At 49.5% G+C, this 15,053-nt stretch overlaps 1 protein-coding gene across 2 annotated transcripts in view; it reads left to right on the top strand.

The window, feature by feature from the left end:
• RABEP1 (rabaptin, RAB GTPase binding effector protein 1) overlaps nucleotides 1-15,053 on the top strand; it is a 118,899-nt gene that overhangs the window by 28,908 nt on the left and 74,938 nt on the right. For both annotated transcript variants that reach the window (XM_077296512.1, XM_077296513.1), the window contains exon 6: nucleotides 1,053-1,188. In XM_077296512.1, coding sequence (XP_077152627.1) covers nucleotides 1,053-1,188 — 136 coding nt within the window. The remainder of the gene's footprint in view (nucleotides 1-1,052; nucleotides 1,189-15,053) is intronic.

Raw genomic sequence — 15,053 nt, 5'->3', positions numbered from 1 at the left:
GAAGCGGCGCTCTGCTGGCCGCGGCTTCAGGAAAATGGCCGCGGGATGCTGCGCGTGCGCAGATGGATATCGCGGCGGCCATTTTCCTGAAGCCGCGGCCAGCAGAGCGCCGCTTCTGCGCACGCGCGGCCAAAGGAAGATGGCCGCGCCCACCGATCACCAATGCAATAACGAACACCGCGCTATTTTAAATCCCCTGGAAGAGGATTCCGGACTTTGGGCATGCGCACACCACTACGCCACCAACGGAAAACTACGCCAAATCTGGGGGAAGACAACGCCCATGCGACCTGACCAGCCTGATTGACAGGCGAAAACGGAGACTTTGCAAAGTTATTTCGGCAACTTAGGTGGGTAATAAACGCATAACACACACACTAATGTAACGCCCACCTCTGCCACTATTTAACGCTATTTTTATCCCATCTTCCAAAAACGTGGTGACAGGTTCCCTTTAAGCCTTTGATTGACATACCGTAATTCACAACTCCATTGATTGTAAACCCATCTCATGTGGGTTCAGTTCGGACCCCTGATCATCAGCTTTTAGTAAATAAACTTTGGTTTAATTATGCAAAGGCCTAATAAGTGAGAAGTTGTTGGTTGTGAAATAACATAAGTCTATCTTTGAAGTCTATAATTTGCTGTCACTACAGGAAAAACTTAATGGGAGTATTTTAAAACATGAACGAGTTGGGACCACCAGTATATGAGCTGTACTTACGCAGCAGCCCCTCCTCCAATCTGGCTCATAGAAAGGTAGTCCAGAGAGGGGAACTTTTTTTGACATCATAGATGCTGTGGACAAGGGATAAAATCACTATAAATCTTCGCGGTCACACATTTGTCATCTCGGATATATCTCTCTAAAGTGTGTGACCCCTTCATCTGTCATACATTTGCTGCCAATGGTCTGAATTTAGACTTTCTGAGCTCCTATGATAAAACTTCAAAGCTTAGCGAGTTATATGGTACCGATCAGTACAGTATATAAAAAGCACTCACAATCTTTTTTTTTTTTTTTTTTTTTTTTGTTTAAATTTATTTACTAGATGAAGGAACTGAATCATTACCTGGAAGCTGAAAAATCTTGCCGGACAGACTTAGAGATGTATGTTGCGGTTCTGAACACTCAAAAGTCAGTCTTGCAAGAGGATGCAGAGAAGTTACGGAAGGAGTTACACGAAGGTATTCAGTGCTACACCTTGTCACTTTGTTTTATCTTGTATATTTGCACTTCACAAAAGTTGGTGTTGTGTGGAGCTCTCCTTAGGCTAGTGTGAAATGCCTGTGTACTACGGTGACATGTAAAAGTTTGGGCACCCCTGGTCAAAATTACTATTATTGTTACCAGTTAAGCAAGTTGAAGATGAAATGATCTCTAAAATGGCTAAAGTTAAATGACACATTTCTTTTGTGTGTGTGTGTATATATGTATGTATGTGTATATATGTATATATGCCACATTGGGGGACACAGCCCGTGGGTGTCTGCTGCTGCCACTAGAAGGCTGACGCTAAGTGATACAAAGAAAGTTCGCTCCTCCCCTGCAGTATACACCCTCCTGCTGGCTCTCAGCTAACCAGTTCTTACTTAGTGTCCGTAGGAGGCACACGGACGGGTCTGCTATTCAGACCCCAAACTCTTTATTATTTTATTTTTACCTTTTACATTTTATTTTTTCCACGGACGAATGGGGCTATGGACCCTTTCAAGGTTCTGATTTCCCTGAACTATCAACAGGTGAGCATGGAGAGTGTCGCCTCTCCTGCGACGTGGGATGCCAAGCCTGGGCTGATTCTTAGGGGTGACGGGTCCCTTCAAGGGCACCGATCTCCCCGCACCCTGAACGGATGAGCACATGGAGTGTCGCCTCCACGTACCCTTTTCCCCAGCCAGGACTATTGCCGGACAACTGGCCCTGTCCACCCGGGGGCTGAACTCCGTGGATGCACAGAGGCCCCTCTCTTCGGCGTCCCGAGCAGCCCCCACTGTCCCACCACTGTGAAAGCGGATGGCACAAGGAGGTGGACGGTTCCTCTCTACCTCCCTAACAAAGGGATGGTGGATTGAGTTTTACACCTTTATCCCTGCACCGTCTATGCTGCAATGCCTGATTTGCAGCAGAACAGGGCTGAAACCCAGATCCGCGGCGGCTCCATGCTGGGACGCGCACCGATGGTGAGTGGATCCATCTGCAGCGGGACATCCACATGCTGACAGGCAGCCTCAGCTTCCCTGTGGCCCACCTCCCTGAGGTAACGCTCCGTCCGGCTGCAAAAATTTAGCCCCCGGCTTCGGCCGATGTGTAGGCCGCATCCCGGAAGCCGCGCCTGCACTATGGCTCCGACCCCTTTTCTGGCACGCTAAGGCGGCTCCGCCCACTTTTCTGGCGCTTCTCGCCTGGCACGGGAACGCTCAACTATACCGCCCCTCACTTCTACCGCTGCTGTCGCCCGCCGGCTGCAGAAATTTAGGCCCCGGCTTGGGCCTATTCATGGAAGTCTCGAGGCTCCGCCTACATTGTGTCTGTGGCTCCACCCCCCGAATTGGCGCTTCTCGCTCTCTGCGAGATTTTATCAACTCTGCAGCTCCCGGTGACCATCTTGGTCTACCCGGCTGGCTCACACAGGGGCGACGGTTTTTGCATTAAAGGAGCACAACGACTCTACATCAGTACCCGGGTAAGGAAGTACCTGACCAGTTGGTCTTAAAGACACATGACTAGTATTCCCTGGTCTTAAAGGCACACGACCAGTATTCCCTGGTCTTAAAGCCACACAACCAGTTTTTGCTGATCTTAAAGGCGCATGATCAGTATTCCCTGGTCTTAAAGGCACACGACCAGTATTCCCTGGTCTTAAAGGCACTCGACCAGTATTCCCTGGTCTTAAAGGCACACGACCAGTATTCCCTGGTCTTAAAGGCACACGACCAGTATTCCCTGGTCTTAAAGGCACATGACCAGTATTCCCTGGTCTTAAAGGCACTCGACCAGTATTCCCTGGTCTTAAAGGCACTCGACCAGTATTCCCTGGTCTTAAAGGCACACGACCAGTATTCCCTGGTCTTAAAAGGCGCATAATTAGTATTCCCTGGTATTAAAGGTGCATGACCAGTATTCCCTGGTCTTAAATGGCGCATGACCAGTATTTCCTGGTCTTAAAAGGCACATGACCAGTATTCCCTTGTCTTAAAGGCACTCGACCAGTATTCGCTGATCTTAAAGGCACACGACCAGTATTCCCTGGTCTTAAAGGCACTCGACCAGTATTCCCTGGTCTTAAAGGCACACGACCAGTATTCCCTGGTCTTAAAGGCGCGTGACCAGTATTCCCTGGTCTTAAAAGGCACATTACCAGTATTTCCTGCTATTAAAGGTGCTTGATCAGTATTCCTTGGTCTTAAGGGCACATGATCAATACGAAGCCGGTCACCTAAATGAGCTCAGGATCCCTCCGCCGCTGATCCCAGTTTATCCCAGAGTACCTAGTCCCCCTCACTGGACTTTATCACTGACCGTAATCCATGGTTCTCTGACCAAGAGATTGAATCCCTCCATGTATCCTCTGTGGCTCGGAGTGCTCGCAGGACCGATATACATGGTCCCTATCCTACATGGGAGCCGTCGGCTAGCAGGGGCTGCAAGTATTCTAGAAACGTACAGGCATCTAGAAAACGGAAGTTTTCATTTCCTGATCTCTCTCCCCAATGATTTGATGACAACAAGGCTCTGAATATGGATCGGATATTGCCTAGGACCTGGACTTGCCAGAGCTTCAGAAAGGATGGACTAGCCTATTTATACCATCAACCAATCTCGGTACATTGACGAGGACTCCGGTTCTGCTCTAGATTGCGCAGTGTCCCTCATAAGGAGACTAAACTCCCTCGTAGGGCATTTGCCATTCAGTCCGGATAAGCGATTCACTGGACAGAAGCCTCTACGTGGGATGCCATGCCATGCCTGGTCTGATTTTTAAGGGCGACCTGTCCTTTAAAGAGCACCGATCTCTCAATACCATCAACAGATGAGCACATGGAGTGTCGCCTCCAGACCTAATGCCAGACAACCTGCCCTGTCCACCCTGAACTCTGGTGATGTACAGAGGCACCCTTTTTGGTATCCGTGGATTTAGCGGATGATGCAAGAAGGCGGACGATTCCTCTCCACTTCCCTGTTAAGAGGATGGTGGGTCGAGGGGTCAAATTTTCTACTCTGCACAATCAAAAGAGAGTGAAGATGGCAAGAGACTGCTTTTTCCTGGGCTGCTGGATGCAGCCCTGCATTCTGCCACTTGGCAGACTAACCGGGTAGAATCTCTTGTGGTATACCTACCAGTATCCCTGCCTGATGTATCATCAATTAAAAATACCACGGACTGTCAGATAGCAAATCTGGTTCGTTCAGTCTTGGAGCTTCGGGTTCAGCACTCTACCCTTCCTTAGCCGCTGCATGGGTTGCTTGAGCAATGGTCTCCTGGTCGGAGACCTTAACTACTTTGATTCACACAAGTAACCTTTCCCCGAAGACAGTACAGCTGGCTAATGAAATCTGAGCGGGAGACTAACAAGGGATCATATTTTTTCTACAGACCCAACCAGCAGTGGAATGGTTGTCCAGGACAGTCTAGATCTAAGGGATCTTGGTTCCAAAAAGGGGGAATGAAAAATAAGACCGATCCTGGACCTCAAACTTCTAACAACCTTTGGCAAGGTCCTCCTTTTTCGGATGGAGTTCCTCTGCTCAGCCATTGCTTCAACAGAAAAAGGTGGAGTTTCTGGCATCCATCAACATTTGGGATTCTTACCCTCACATTCCTATTCTTCCCCTCTTCAAAAATTCCTTCGCCTTTCCATTCGCGAACAGCATTTTCAAGTCACGACCTTGCCCTTCGGCTTGGCTACCGCACCCAGAGTGTTCGCAAGGGTCATGGCGGCTGTCATGTTCCTCTGGCACCCTAGTAGCGTGGTCATCCTGCCCTATTTGGTCGACTTTCTAGCCGCTTTTCCAGGACTACAGTGAGTCGTCTATATCACTTGCTATACCCTCTCACCTGCGCTGGCAGCTAAACTTAGACAAGTTTTCCTCATTTCCAGCCCAGCAGATCCTTTTTAAGGATGCTCCTGCACACTTCCAGAAGGATGGTAATTCTCTCTCGAGTCAAGGTCGTGGCCCATCAACAGTGAGCTCGCGCACTTGATCACTCATCCCCTCATTTCATTCGATTCGCTAGGAGGGTTCTGAGGAAAAATGGTGACGACAATGGAAGCAGTTTCCTTCGCTCCGCTTGTTTTCAGCAAGTCAATCAGGCTTTCAAAGGGTAGTCTGTGAGCTCCTTCCTCATCCAGGGCCTGTTGACTACCAATGCCAGTCTTCTTCTCCCGATCATTGCAGGTCCACTGCCTTCAGGCGGGTCACCCCATCCGACTTCAATTGGATAATGCCACCGCTGTGCCATTCGTCAATCATCTAGCAGGTACCCACAGTCAAGCGCCATGGCCGAGGTACCTCACATTCTCTGATGGGCCGAGATCTATCATTCGGGGATCTCGGCAGTACATATCCCTGGAGTAGAACACTGGGTGGCTGACATATTCAGCCGTCATGGTTTCTCCTCAAGTAAGTGGGAACTTCACCTGAAAGTCTTCCATCAGATCTGCCTTCACTGGAGTACTCCAGATGTAGGTCGGATGGCGTCCAGACTGAACGCCAATGTACTCGAGTTCATAGTTCGGCCTCGAGATCCAAGAGCCATCGCAGTGCATGCTCTGTTCTTTTATGGTACCAATTTCCATAACCCCTCTTCCACTACTTCCGAGATCTTTTTGGAAGCAGGAAGGGCCCCAGTGATCCTGGGAGATCCGCAATGACCATGTCAGGATTTCTCGTTTGCGGTACTAGTATTTTCTCCTTCGCCACATTGGGGGACACAGGACCATGGGTGTTATGCTGCTGTCACTAGGAGGCTGACACTAAGTTGAGACAAAAAGAGTTAGCTCCTCCCCTGCAGTATACACCGTCATACTGGCTTCCAGAGACCCAGTTCAAGCTTAGTGTCCGTAGGAGGCACACTGGATTTAACACTTTTTTTTGCTGGACGAAGGGGCGACGGAACCTTTCAAGGCTCCGATCTCCCCGAACCAACAACAGGCGAGCACGGGAGTTTTACCTCTCCGTATCCTCTCCTGCGACGTGGGATGCCACTGCCTGAGCTGATTCTTTAGGGGCAACGGGCCCCTTTCAAGGGACCGATCTCCCCCCTCCTTACAGACGAGCACATGGAGTGTCCTCCACGCATCCTCTTCTGCAGCCAGGCCTATTGCCGGACATTCTGCCCTGCCCACCAGGTTTTACCCTCCGCTGTTCAGAGGCTCCTTTTCATTGTGGCGTCCGTGCAGCCCCCACTGCATCACCACTGAGAAAGCAGATGATGGAAGGAGGCGGACGGTTCCTCTCCACCCCCCTCTTATGGGGATGGTGGATAGAGGCTCCCCCAACCCTGCACCGTCCTAACCACCCCGGGCACAGCTAACCTGCTGCAAGCTGCTCTGCAATTTCCCTCCATTCGGGGTAAGTGCCACCTGGGAGGGGTCGGTCGTTCCGGCGGTTCTGGAGTGCTCATTTCTCAGGGTCACCACAGGGCTTCTAGGCACCGGCTTCGGCCTAGTGCGGGCCGTATCCTGATAAGCCCCGCCCACCGTTCGCGTCACCTGCGGCTCCGCCCCCGGACCTGGCGCTTCTCGCTCTCTGCGAGATTACCCTTCCAACCCCCGGCGGCCATCTTTTTTAACTGCACACCACAGCTCCATCCACCTGCACGTGCCAGCGTTTTCCTTTCTGGACGCCGGTCATCTCTTCCATCAGCGCCGCCTCATCTCTTTGCGGGACACAGGACCCGGGTAAGGAGACCGCATTAGGTGCTCCCTTGCAGCGTTACCCTTGCTTCCATATTGTATAGACCCTGAGGACTAACGTTTTTTTTTTTTTGCTTTTTTTTTTTTTTCCTATTACTTATATTGGGATACATCATGTCGCAGTCAAGGGCCAAAAAGATCACCAAGGTGCATACTACCTTTTTTTACTGCGTGTACCACCTGCCAGGCTCCACTCCCTCAGCCTCAAAGTTCCCCTCTCTGCTCAGCCTGCGATGCCCTAGGTACCCAGGAGCCCTCCGCCGCCACCGACCCCAGTGTATCTAGCCCCCCTGAGTGGGCCGCGTCACTGTCAGTCCATGGATTCTTTAGCCAAAGCGATTAAATCCCTTCATGACCCCTCTGGGGAGCGGGGCACTTTTTTTTTTTTTTTTTTTTATGGGTTAAGAGATCCCTCCATAATGGGAATCGTCGGCCAGCAGGGGCCGCTCTCACCGGAAGGAGGCACGGTCATCCAAAAAACGGATCCGTACTACTTCTCCTGAGCATTCACCACGTCATTCAGCCTCTGGTAGCTCCACTTCTCGCTCACCCTCTCCAGGGGCTATTAGCGATCACGACTCTTGAGTATGAGTCTGATGCATCCTTAGATCCGGATGCTCCGAAGTTTAGATCTACTGTTGACTCCCTCATCGAGGCAGTCAATCATGCGCTAAAAGTGGACGATGACCCTAATTCTGCTCCGGACCATTCAGTCTCCTTTACGAGAACCAAGCGTTCCCATAAGGTGTTCGCCTCTCACCCAGATTTCCTGGATATAGTCCGGCGACACAGGGGGCGTCTGGATAAGCGTTTTACGGGCAAAAAGGCCCTGGAATCGAAGTATCCCTTTTCCGCAGATCTTGTTAAGGATTGGACGGAACCTCCACTAGTAGATCCTCCGGAATCGCGCTTGGCTACCAAAACGCTCTTATCCGTACCTGATGGTGCTTCAATTAAAAATCCCACAGAATCCCACAGAACGCCACAGACCTAGCTCGCTCAGTGTACGAAGCCTCAGGTTCCTCTCTATCTCCGTCCTTCGCTGCGGCTTGGGTCGCCAAAGGAATGGTTTTCTGGGCAGATGCCCTTGCAAGATCCATTCAGGAACAGGAACTTCCGTCTGAGGCGGCAGACCTTGCCAAACAAATTGCCATGGCTGGAGATTGTGATGTATGCGTCTTTAGACGCAGGGGACTGTGCAGCAACTGCGGCTTCAAACGCCATCACCATTAGGAGAGCTATTTGGCTTAGAGAGTGGCGCGCAGATTCCTCCTCAAAAAAGTCTCTGATTTCCCTTCCTTTTCAGAGCGGACGCCTCTTTGGAGAAAAATTAGACCAGCTTATTTCCGATGCTACAGGAGGGAAGAGCAAGTTCCTCCCACAACACAGGCCTAAAGCTGCCTTTCAGCACCAACAATATTTTCGTTTTCGGCCCTTTCGCAGTAGCCCATTCTGGTCCAATTCTGCTGCCTCGTCCAGATCAGAACGATCCCCACGCACAGAGAGACTCTCGACCTTCATACAGGCCGAATCAGTCCTGGCGAGGAAAGCCTAGGCAACCCAGAACCAGAGGATCCAGGCCTGCCAGATTCCCTTCGCAATGACTCGGGGACTATTCAAGTCGACACCTCTAAAGTAGGCGGACGTCTGCTTCTTTTTCAACAAGTCTGGCTTTCCGTCGTCCACGACGAATGGGTCAGAGATCTGGTGTCTTCTGGTTACAAAATAGAATTCTCCGCCTCCCCTCCAGCACACTTTTTCCCCTCTCGTATCCCAAGTTCGGGGGCTCAATCTCGCGCTCTTCACCGTGTCATCGAATCCCTCCGCCACAATGGGGTCATTGTTCCGGTCCCAGAGCACCAGAGATTCAGAAGTTTTTACTCAAACCTCTTCGTCGTTCCGAAAAAGGATGGGACGGTGCGCCCTATTTTGGACTTAAAGCTCCTAAACAAGTATGTAAAAGTTCGGCACTTCAGGATGGAGTCCCTCCGGTCAGTCATTTCCCAAATGGAGACAGGCGAGTTCCTAGCATCAATAGACATCAAAGATGCTTATCTTCATATCCCAATCTTCCCGCCACATCAAAAGTTCCTCCGTTTCGCCATCCAAGAGGACCACTTTCAATTCACGGCCTTACCCTTCGGCCTTGCCACTGCGCCCAGGGTATTCACAAAGGTCATGGCGGCTGTCATGGCCATTCTACACTCCCGTGGAGTGGTCGTGTTGCCATACTTAGACGACCTCCTGATAAAAGGTCCGTCTTATCAGGCCTGTGAAGCAAGCGTTCGCATTACCTTGGATTCTCTTTTGCGCCTGGGCTGGTTAATCAACTTGGACAAGTCCTCCCCCGTTCCTGCCCGACGGATCTCCTTCCTAGGCATGATCCTGGACACGTCAAAGGGACTGGTCTTGCTCCCTCGGTCCAAGGTCTAAGAGCTTCAGCAGGGAGCTCGGACTCTCTGTCATCCTTGTCCACAGTCCATTCGGTTTGCCATGAAGATCCTGGGGAAAATGGTGGCCGCAATAGAAGCGGTTCCCTTCGCTCAACTCCATCTCCGCCCCTTACAACAGGCTCTGCTGGACAATTGGGACAGGAGTCCCTTATCCCTCGATCGGCCATGTCCTCTATCCCCAAGGATCAGGCAAGCCCTCACATGGTGGACTCTGGGATCATCTCTCCTCCAGGGGAGGTCTTTTCTCCCGATCCGCTGGCTGGTGGTAACTACCGACGCCAGTCTCCTCGGTTGGGGAGTGGTGTTTCGACACCACACTGCCCAGGGGCGTTGGACAATTCGGGAGTCGAAGCTCCCCTATAAACATCCTGGAGATTCGAGCGATCAGACTTTGCCCTGAGACGTTTTCACTTCCTGCTCACGGGTCACCCAATTCGAATTCAATCGGACAACGTCACAGCGGTGGCGTATATAAACCATCAGGGGGGTACCCGCAGCAGGGCGGCGTTGCAGGAGGTCTCCCACATTCTCCGTTGGGCCGAGGCCAACCACTCCACCATTTCCACAGTGCATATTCCAGGCGTCAAGAACTGGGCGGTGGACTTTCTCAGCCGTTAGGGCCTCGCCTCGGGGGAGTGGGAACTCCATCCAGAGGTTTTCCGGCAAATCTGCCTTCGCTGGGGAACTCCGGACGTGGATCTGATGGTGTCCAGACTGAACGCCAAAGTTCCCAACTTCATAGCCCGTTCTCGGGATCCCCAGGCCATCGAGGTGGACGCACTGATATCTCCATGGCATCGGTTCCAACTCCCGTACTTGTTTCCTCCGCTTCCCTTACTGCCGAAGGTGATCCGAAAAATCAAGACGGAAGGGGTTCCGGTGATTCTTGTCGCCCCGGATTGGCCATGTCGCGCATGGTACGCGAAGCTCGTTCAACTCGTATCCGACGTTCCCTGGCGGTTACCAGACCATCCAGATCTGCTTCGCCAAGGGCCAATCTACCACCAGAGCTCAGGGGCCCTACGTTTAACGGTGTGGCTGTTGAAACCTGGATTCTAACTCAAGCTGGTTTCTCCCAGCAGGTCATTCCCACCATGATAAGCGCTCGCAAAGCGTCTTCCGCTTGCATCTATCGCCGCACCTGGAAAACCTTCTTCTCATGGTGCAGGCTCCGAGGTCACCCTCCGCTTGTTTTCTCAATCCCTACCATTTTGGATTTTCTACAGTCCGGCTTGGATTCCGGCCTGGCGCTCAGTTCCCTCAAGGGTCATATCTCAGCGTTATCTGTATTGTTCCAACGTAAGATTGCTGCCAACTTGCAAGTCAGGACCTTCTTTCAAGGGGTCTCCCACGTGATACCCCCCTACAGAATGCTGTTAGAGACCTGGGATCTCAATTTGGTTCTGAGCGTTCTTCAGGAACCTCCGTTTGAACCTCTGCAGGACGTCCCGCTAACTGTCCTCTCCTGGAAGGTTGCCTTCCTTGTGGCAGTAACATCTATCAGATGGGTCTCAGAGTTGTCCACTCTATCCTGCCGGGCGCCTTTCCTTGCCTTCCACCAGGACAAGGTAGTCCTACGCCCATCTCCGGTTTTTCTCCCTAAGGTGGTTTCATCTTTTCACCTTAATGAAGATATCATTGTTCCCTCCTTCTGCCCACAGCCAAAACACAGGGTCGAAAAGGCCCTTCACACCCTGGACGTGGTACGGGCCCTTAGGAGGTACATTTCTAGAACTGCTCCTTTCCGCAAATCAGACTCCCTCTTTGTGCTTCCAGAGGGTCACAGAAAGGGTTTAGCTGCGTCTAAGGCCACGATAGCCAGATGGATCCGTTCTGCTATTCAAGAATCCTATCGGGTCAGGGGCAGTCCTATCCCGGCGGGGATTAGAGCACACTCCACTCGGTCGATGGGTGCTTCCTGGGCCATCCGGCAACGGCGGAGCAGGTTTGCAAGGCCGCAACGTGGTCTAGCCTGCATACTTTCACAAGACACTACAATGTCCACATTCAATCTTCTGCGGATGCGGCCCTTGGCAGACGTATTCTGCAAGCGGCCGTCGAGCATATATAGTCAGATGGTACACGGAGTTATTTGGTTGTATTGTTTCCCACCCAGGGACTGCTTTGGGACGTCCCATGGTCCTGTGTCCCCCAATGTGGCGAAGGAAAAATAGGGATTTTTGTGTACTCACCGTAAAATCCTTTTCTCCGAGCCACTCATTGGGGGACACAGCACCCACCCTGTTCGGCTCGCTACCTTTTTGGTTCTTGACTTTCTCTGACATGTTATACTCTAATGTTATGTAATATATTATTAATCTCCTACTGCTTTTGCACTGAACTGGGTCTCTGGAAGCCAGCATGAGGGTGTATACTGCAGGGGAGGAGCTACCTCTTTTTGTCTCAACTTAGTGTCAGCCTCCTAGTGACAGCAGCATAACACCCATGGTCCTGTGTCCCCCCAATGAGTGGCTCGGAGAAAAGGATTTTACGGTGAGTACACAAAAATCCCTATTTTCCGTCTTATTGCAACAAAACTGCAAATATGGACTTCCTCGCAGGGAGTCTTCACCTGGTGGTTCTTCCCTATCGCACACCGTTAGATCTTTGGGACCTTAATGGTCCTGGGGGTCTTACAGTAGACTCCTTTTTTGATCCGGACAGACTTTACTATCAGGGAAGGTCACCTCCTTTTTTCTCTGCGATCTTGTCATCCTGATTAGTCTTCAGAGCTTGCCGCTCTGTTCTTTCAGACTTTTTTCTTTATTACCATCAAGGCAAGGTTGTCCTCAGGCCATCCCCTTCCCTTGTTACCAAGGTGGTTTTGTATTCCCACTGTTACAGGGGCATCGTCCTTCCCTTATCTCTTTCGGCTCTAGTCCACAAAATGGAATGGGTTCTCCATTATCTGGACGAAGTGAGGGCTCAGAGTAGGTACGTATCGAGGACGGCGTTCTTCCGAAGGTTGGACACTTTATTTGGGCTTCCTGACGGTAAGAAGAAGGCTTCCTGACGGTCACAGGAAGGGTTTAGCCGTTTCATCAGCCATGTTAGCCTGGTGGATTCGTTTCACCATCCAGGAGTCCTTTCGTGCTATCAGCCTATCTCCCTGTCTGAGGGCTCTAGGCACCAGATGTTGGCAAGCACGGCTGCAAGCTTGCGGATTCGTCCAGTCCGCATGCATTCTTGAAGCACTATAATTCTCACACTTCCACAGATGTGAGTTTGGGCAGGCAGACTCTGCAGGCCGTGGTGGCGCACTTGTAAGTTGCTGTTACACATGGCCTGATCTGATGTTGTCCCCACCCAGGGACTGCTTTGGGACGTTCCACGGTCTGTGTCCCCCAATGAGGCGAAGGATAAATAGGGATTTTTGTGTACTCACCGTAAAATCCTTTTCTCCGAGCCATTCATTGGGGGACACAGCTCCCACCCTGTTACTAGCTTGTGCTTCTTTTATAATTTGACATGCTATACTCTCATATATAATATGACATGCTATACGCTCATATGTTGTTATTGATCTCCTACTGCTTTTGCACTGAACTGGTTAGCTGAGAGCCAGCAGGAGGGTGTATAATGCAGAGGAGGAGCTAACTTTCTTTGTATCATTTAGTGTCAGCCTCCTAGTGGCAGCAGCATACACCCAAGGTCTGTGTCCCCCAATGAATGGCTCGGAGAAAAGGATTTTATGGTCAGTACACAAAAATCCCTATTTAAATCTTTTACATTTTAAAAATTACAAAAAGGAAAATGGGCTGATCTTAAAGTTTGGGCAGCCAACCAAGAGTTGTCTTGTTTGAGGGATTTTCATCCATTCTTCCTTGGAAAGAACCTCATCAGTAGAACCTCATCAGTCTAGAAGACTTGTTTCAAAATTTATCAGGCTTGTTTAGATGTTCTCTGCCATACTTCTGACCCTGAATTTTTTAGTGAGGTTTTCTTCTGATGAGTCTTCCATGAAGGCCACATTTGTGCAAGTGTCTCTGAATAATAGAACAATGTGCCACAACTGCAGAGTCTGCTAAATCTTTCTGAAGGTCTTTTGCAGACTAGGGGGGGTTCTCATTTGCTTCTCTAGCAATCCTACGAGCAGCTCTCACAGAAATTTTTCTTGGTCTTCAAAACCTTATCTTGACCTCCACTGTTGCTGTTAACTGACATTTCTTAATTACATTTCGAACTTAGGAAAGGGCAACTTGAAAATTCTTTGCTATCTTCTTATAGCCTTCTCCTGCATTGCATTTTCAGAGTGCTAGGCAGCTGCTTATAAGAACCCATGGCTGTTTTTTTGTCACAAGGTTAGCCAAGGCTTGGTTTTTATGAAGCTGGGAAATTTGCATCACCTGGCCTTTCCTAACGATGATGGTGGACAAGCCATTACCGTAACAGGCTAATTGTAGGCCATTTCATCCTCAACTTGCTTAACCGTTTACGATAACAGTGATTTTGACCAGGGGTACCCAACATTTACATGCCGCTGTATGTGTGGTGTAGCATTTTAGCAAGGCATTGAGAAGTATAAAATGTGTGTATGTAAAACAAACATATGTAGGTATATGTATGTGAATAACTGTGTGAGTGGTATTTGAATCATGCAATTCCTGAACTGGAACAATCGCCAGTCTATAGCTTACTTCAGTGGTGCTTCACTGAGAAGAGTCACATGAGCATACTTGTAACATTGAACAAAGAAAGGTTTCACTCACCGAAAGCTTCAGAAACAATAATCTTTTATTCAGACGAGGACTTCAGGAGGAACGGTGGGCAAAGGGTTGTGTGTCGTCCAGGTCATCACTCTCCCGCACACCCTCTGCCCATGTTCCTCCTGAAGTACTTTGTCTGAATAAAGGATTATGGTTTCTGAAGCTTTCGGTGAGTGCCACCTTTCTTTCCTCAATTTTACAGGTATATGTATGGGTCTGTATATATAGTCATGGCCAAAAGTGTTGGCACCCTTGAAATTGTTCTAAAAAATGAAGTATTTAACCCAGAAAATAATTGCAATTAGGCTGTGTGCACACGGTGCGTCTTTGATGAGTGTTGTGCACATGATCAATATTTTCCTTTCAGGATTTTCAGTGTTTAAATCCACAGCATGTCAATTCTTTGTGCTTTTTTGACCCATTGAATGTACAGTAAACAAATTCATGCAAAAACATACCAAAAATGCTGCGGATTTTCCCGCAGCGTTTTAGCTGCCAAGAGATGCAGAAACTTTTTTTTGTTACACACATGTTTACATTGTTTGTGTGTATTGGAACAACACAAAAAACAGAAGGGGAAAAAAGGCAAATTAGACATAATTTCACACACAACCGTAAAAATGGGCAAGACAGAATTGTTGGTACCTTCATCTTATTATTTGGTTGCACAGCCTTTGGAATTAATAAGTGAAATTAATCACATCCTATAGCCATCAACAATCTTCTTACACCTCTCAACCGGAATTTTTGACCAGTCATATTTTGCAAACTGCGCTAGGTCTCTAATATTTGAAGGGTGCCATGTCATAACAGCAATTTTAAGATCTATCTATGGGTGTTCAATGAGATTTTGATCTGGACTCATTGCTAGCCATTTCAAAACTCTCCAGTGCTTTGTTTCCATCCATTTCTGGGTGCTTCTTGAAGTATGTTTGAGGTCATTGTCCTGCTGGAGGACCCATAACCTAGGACGCAA

This window comes from Ranitomeya variabilis, chromosome 3, assembly GCF_051348905.1.
Source record: "Ranitomeya variabilis isolate aRanVar5 chromosome 3, aRanVar5.hap1, whole genome shotgun sequence".
NCBI classification, from domain to species: Eukaryota; Metazoa; Chordata; class Amphibia; order Anura; family Dendrobatidae; genus Ranitomeya; species Ranitomeya variabilis.
Note: the sequence above shows the minus strand (reverse complement) of the source record. Positions and strands in the feature narration are given on the sequence as shown.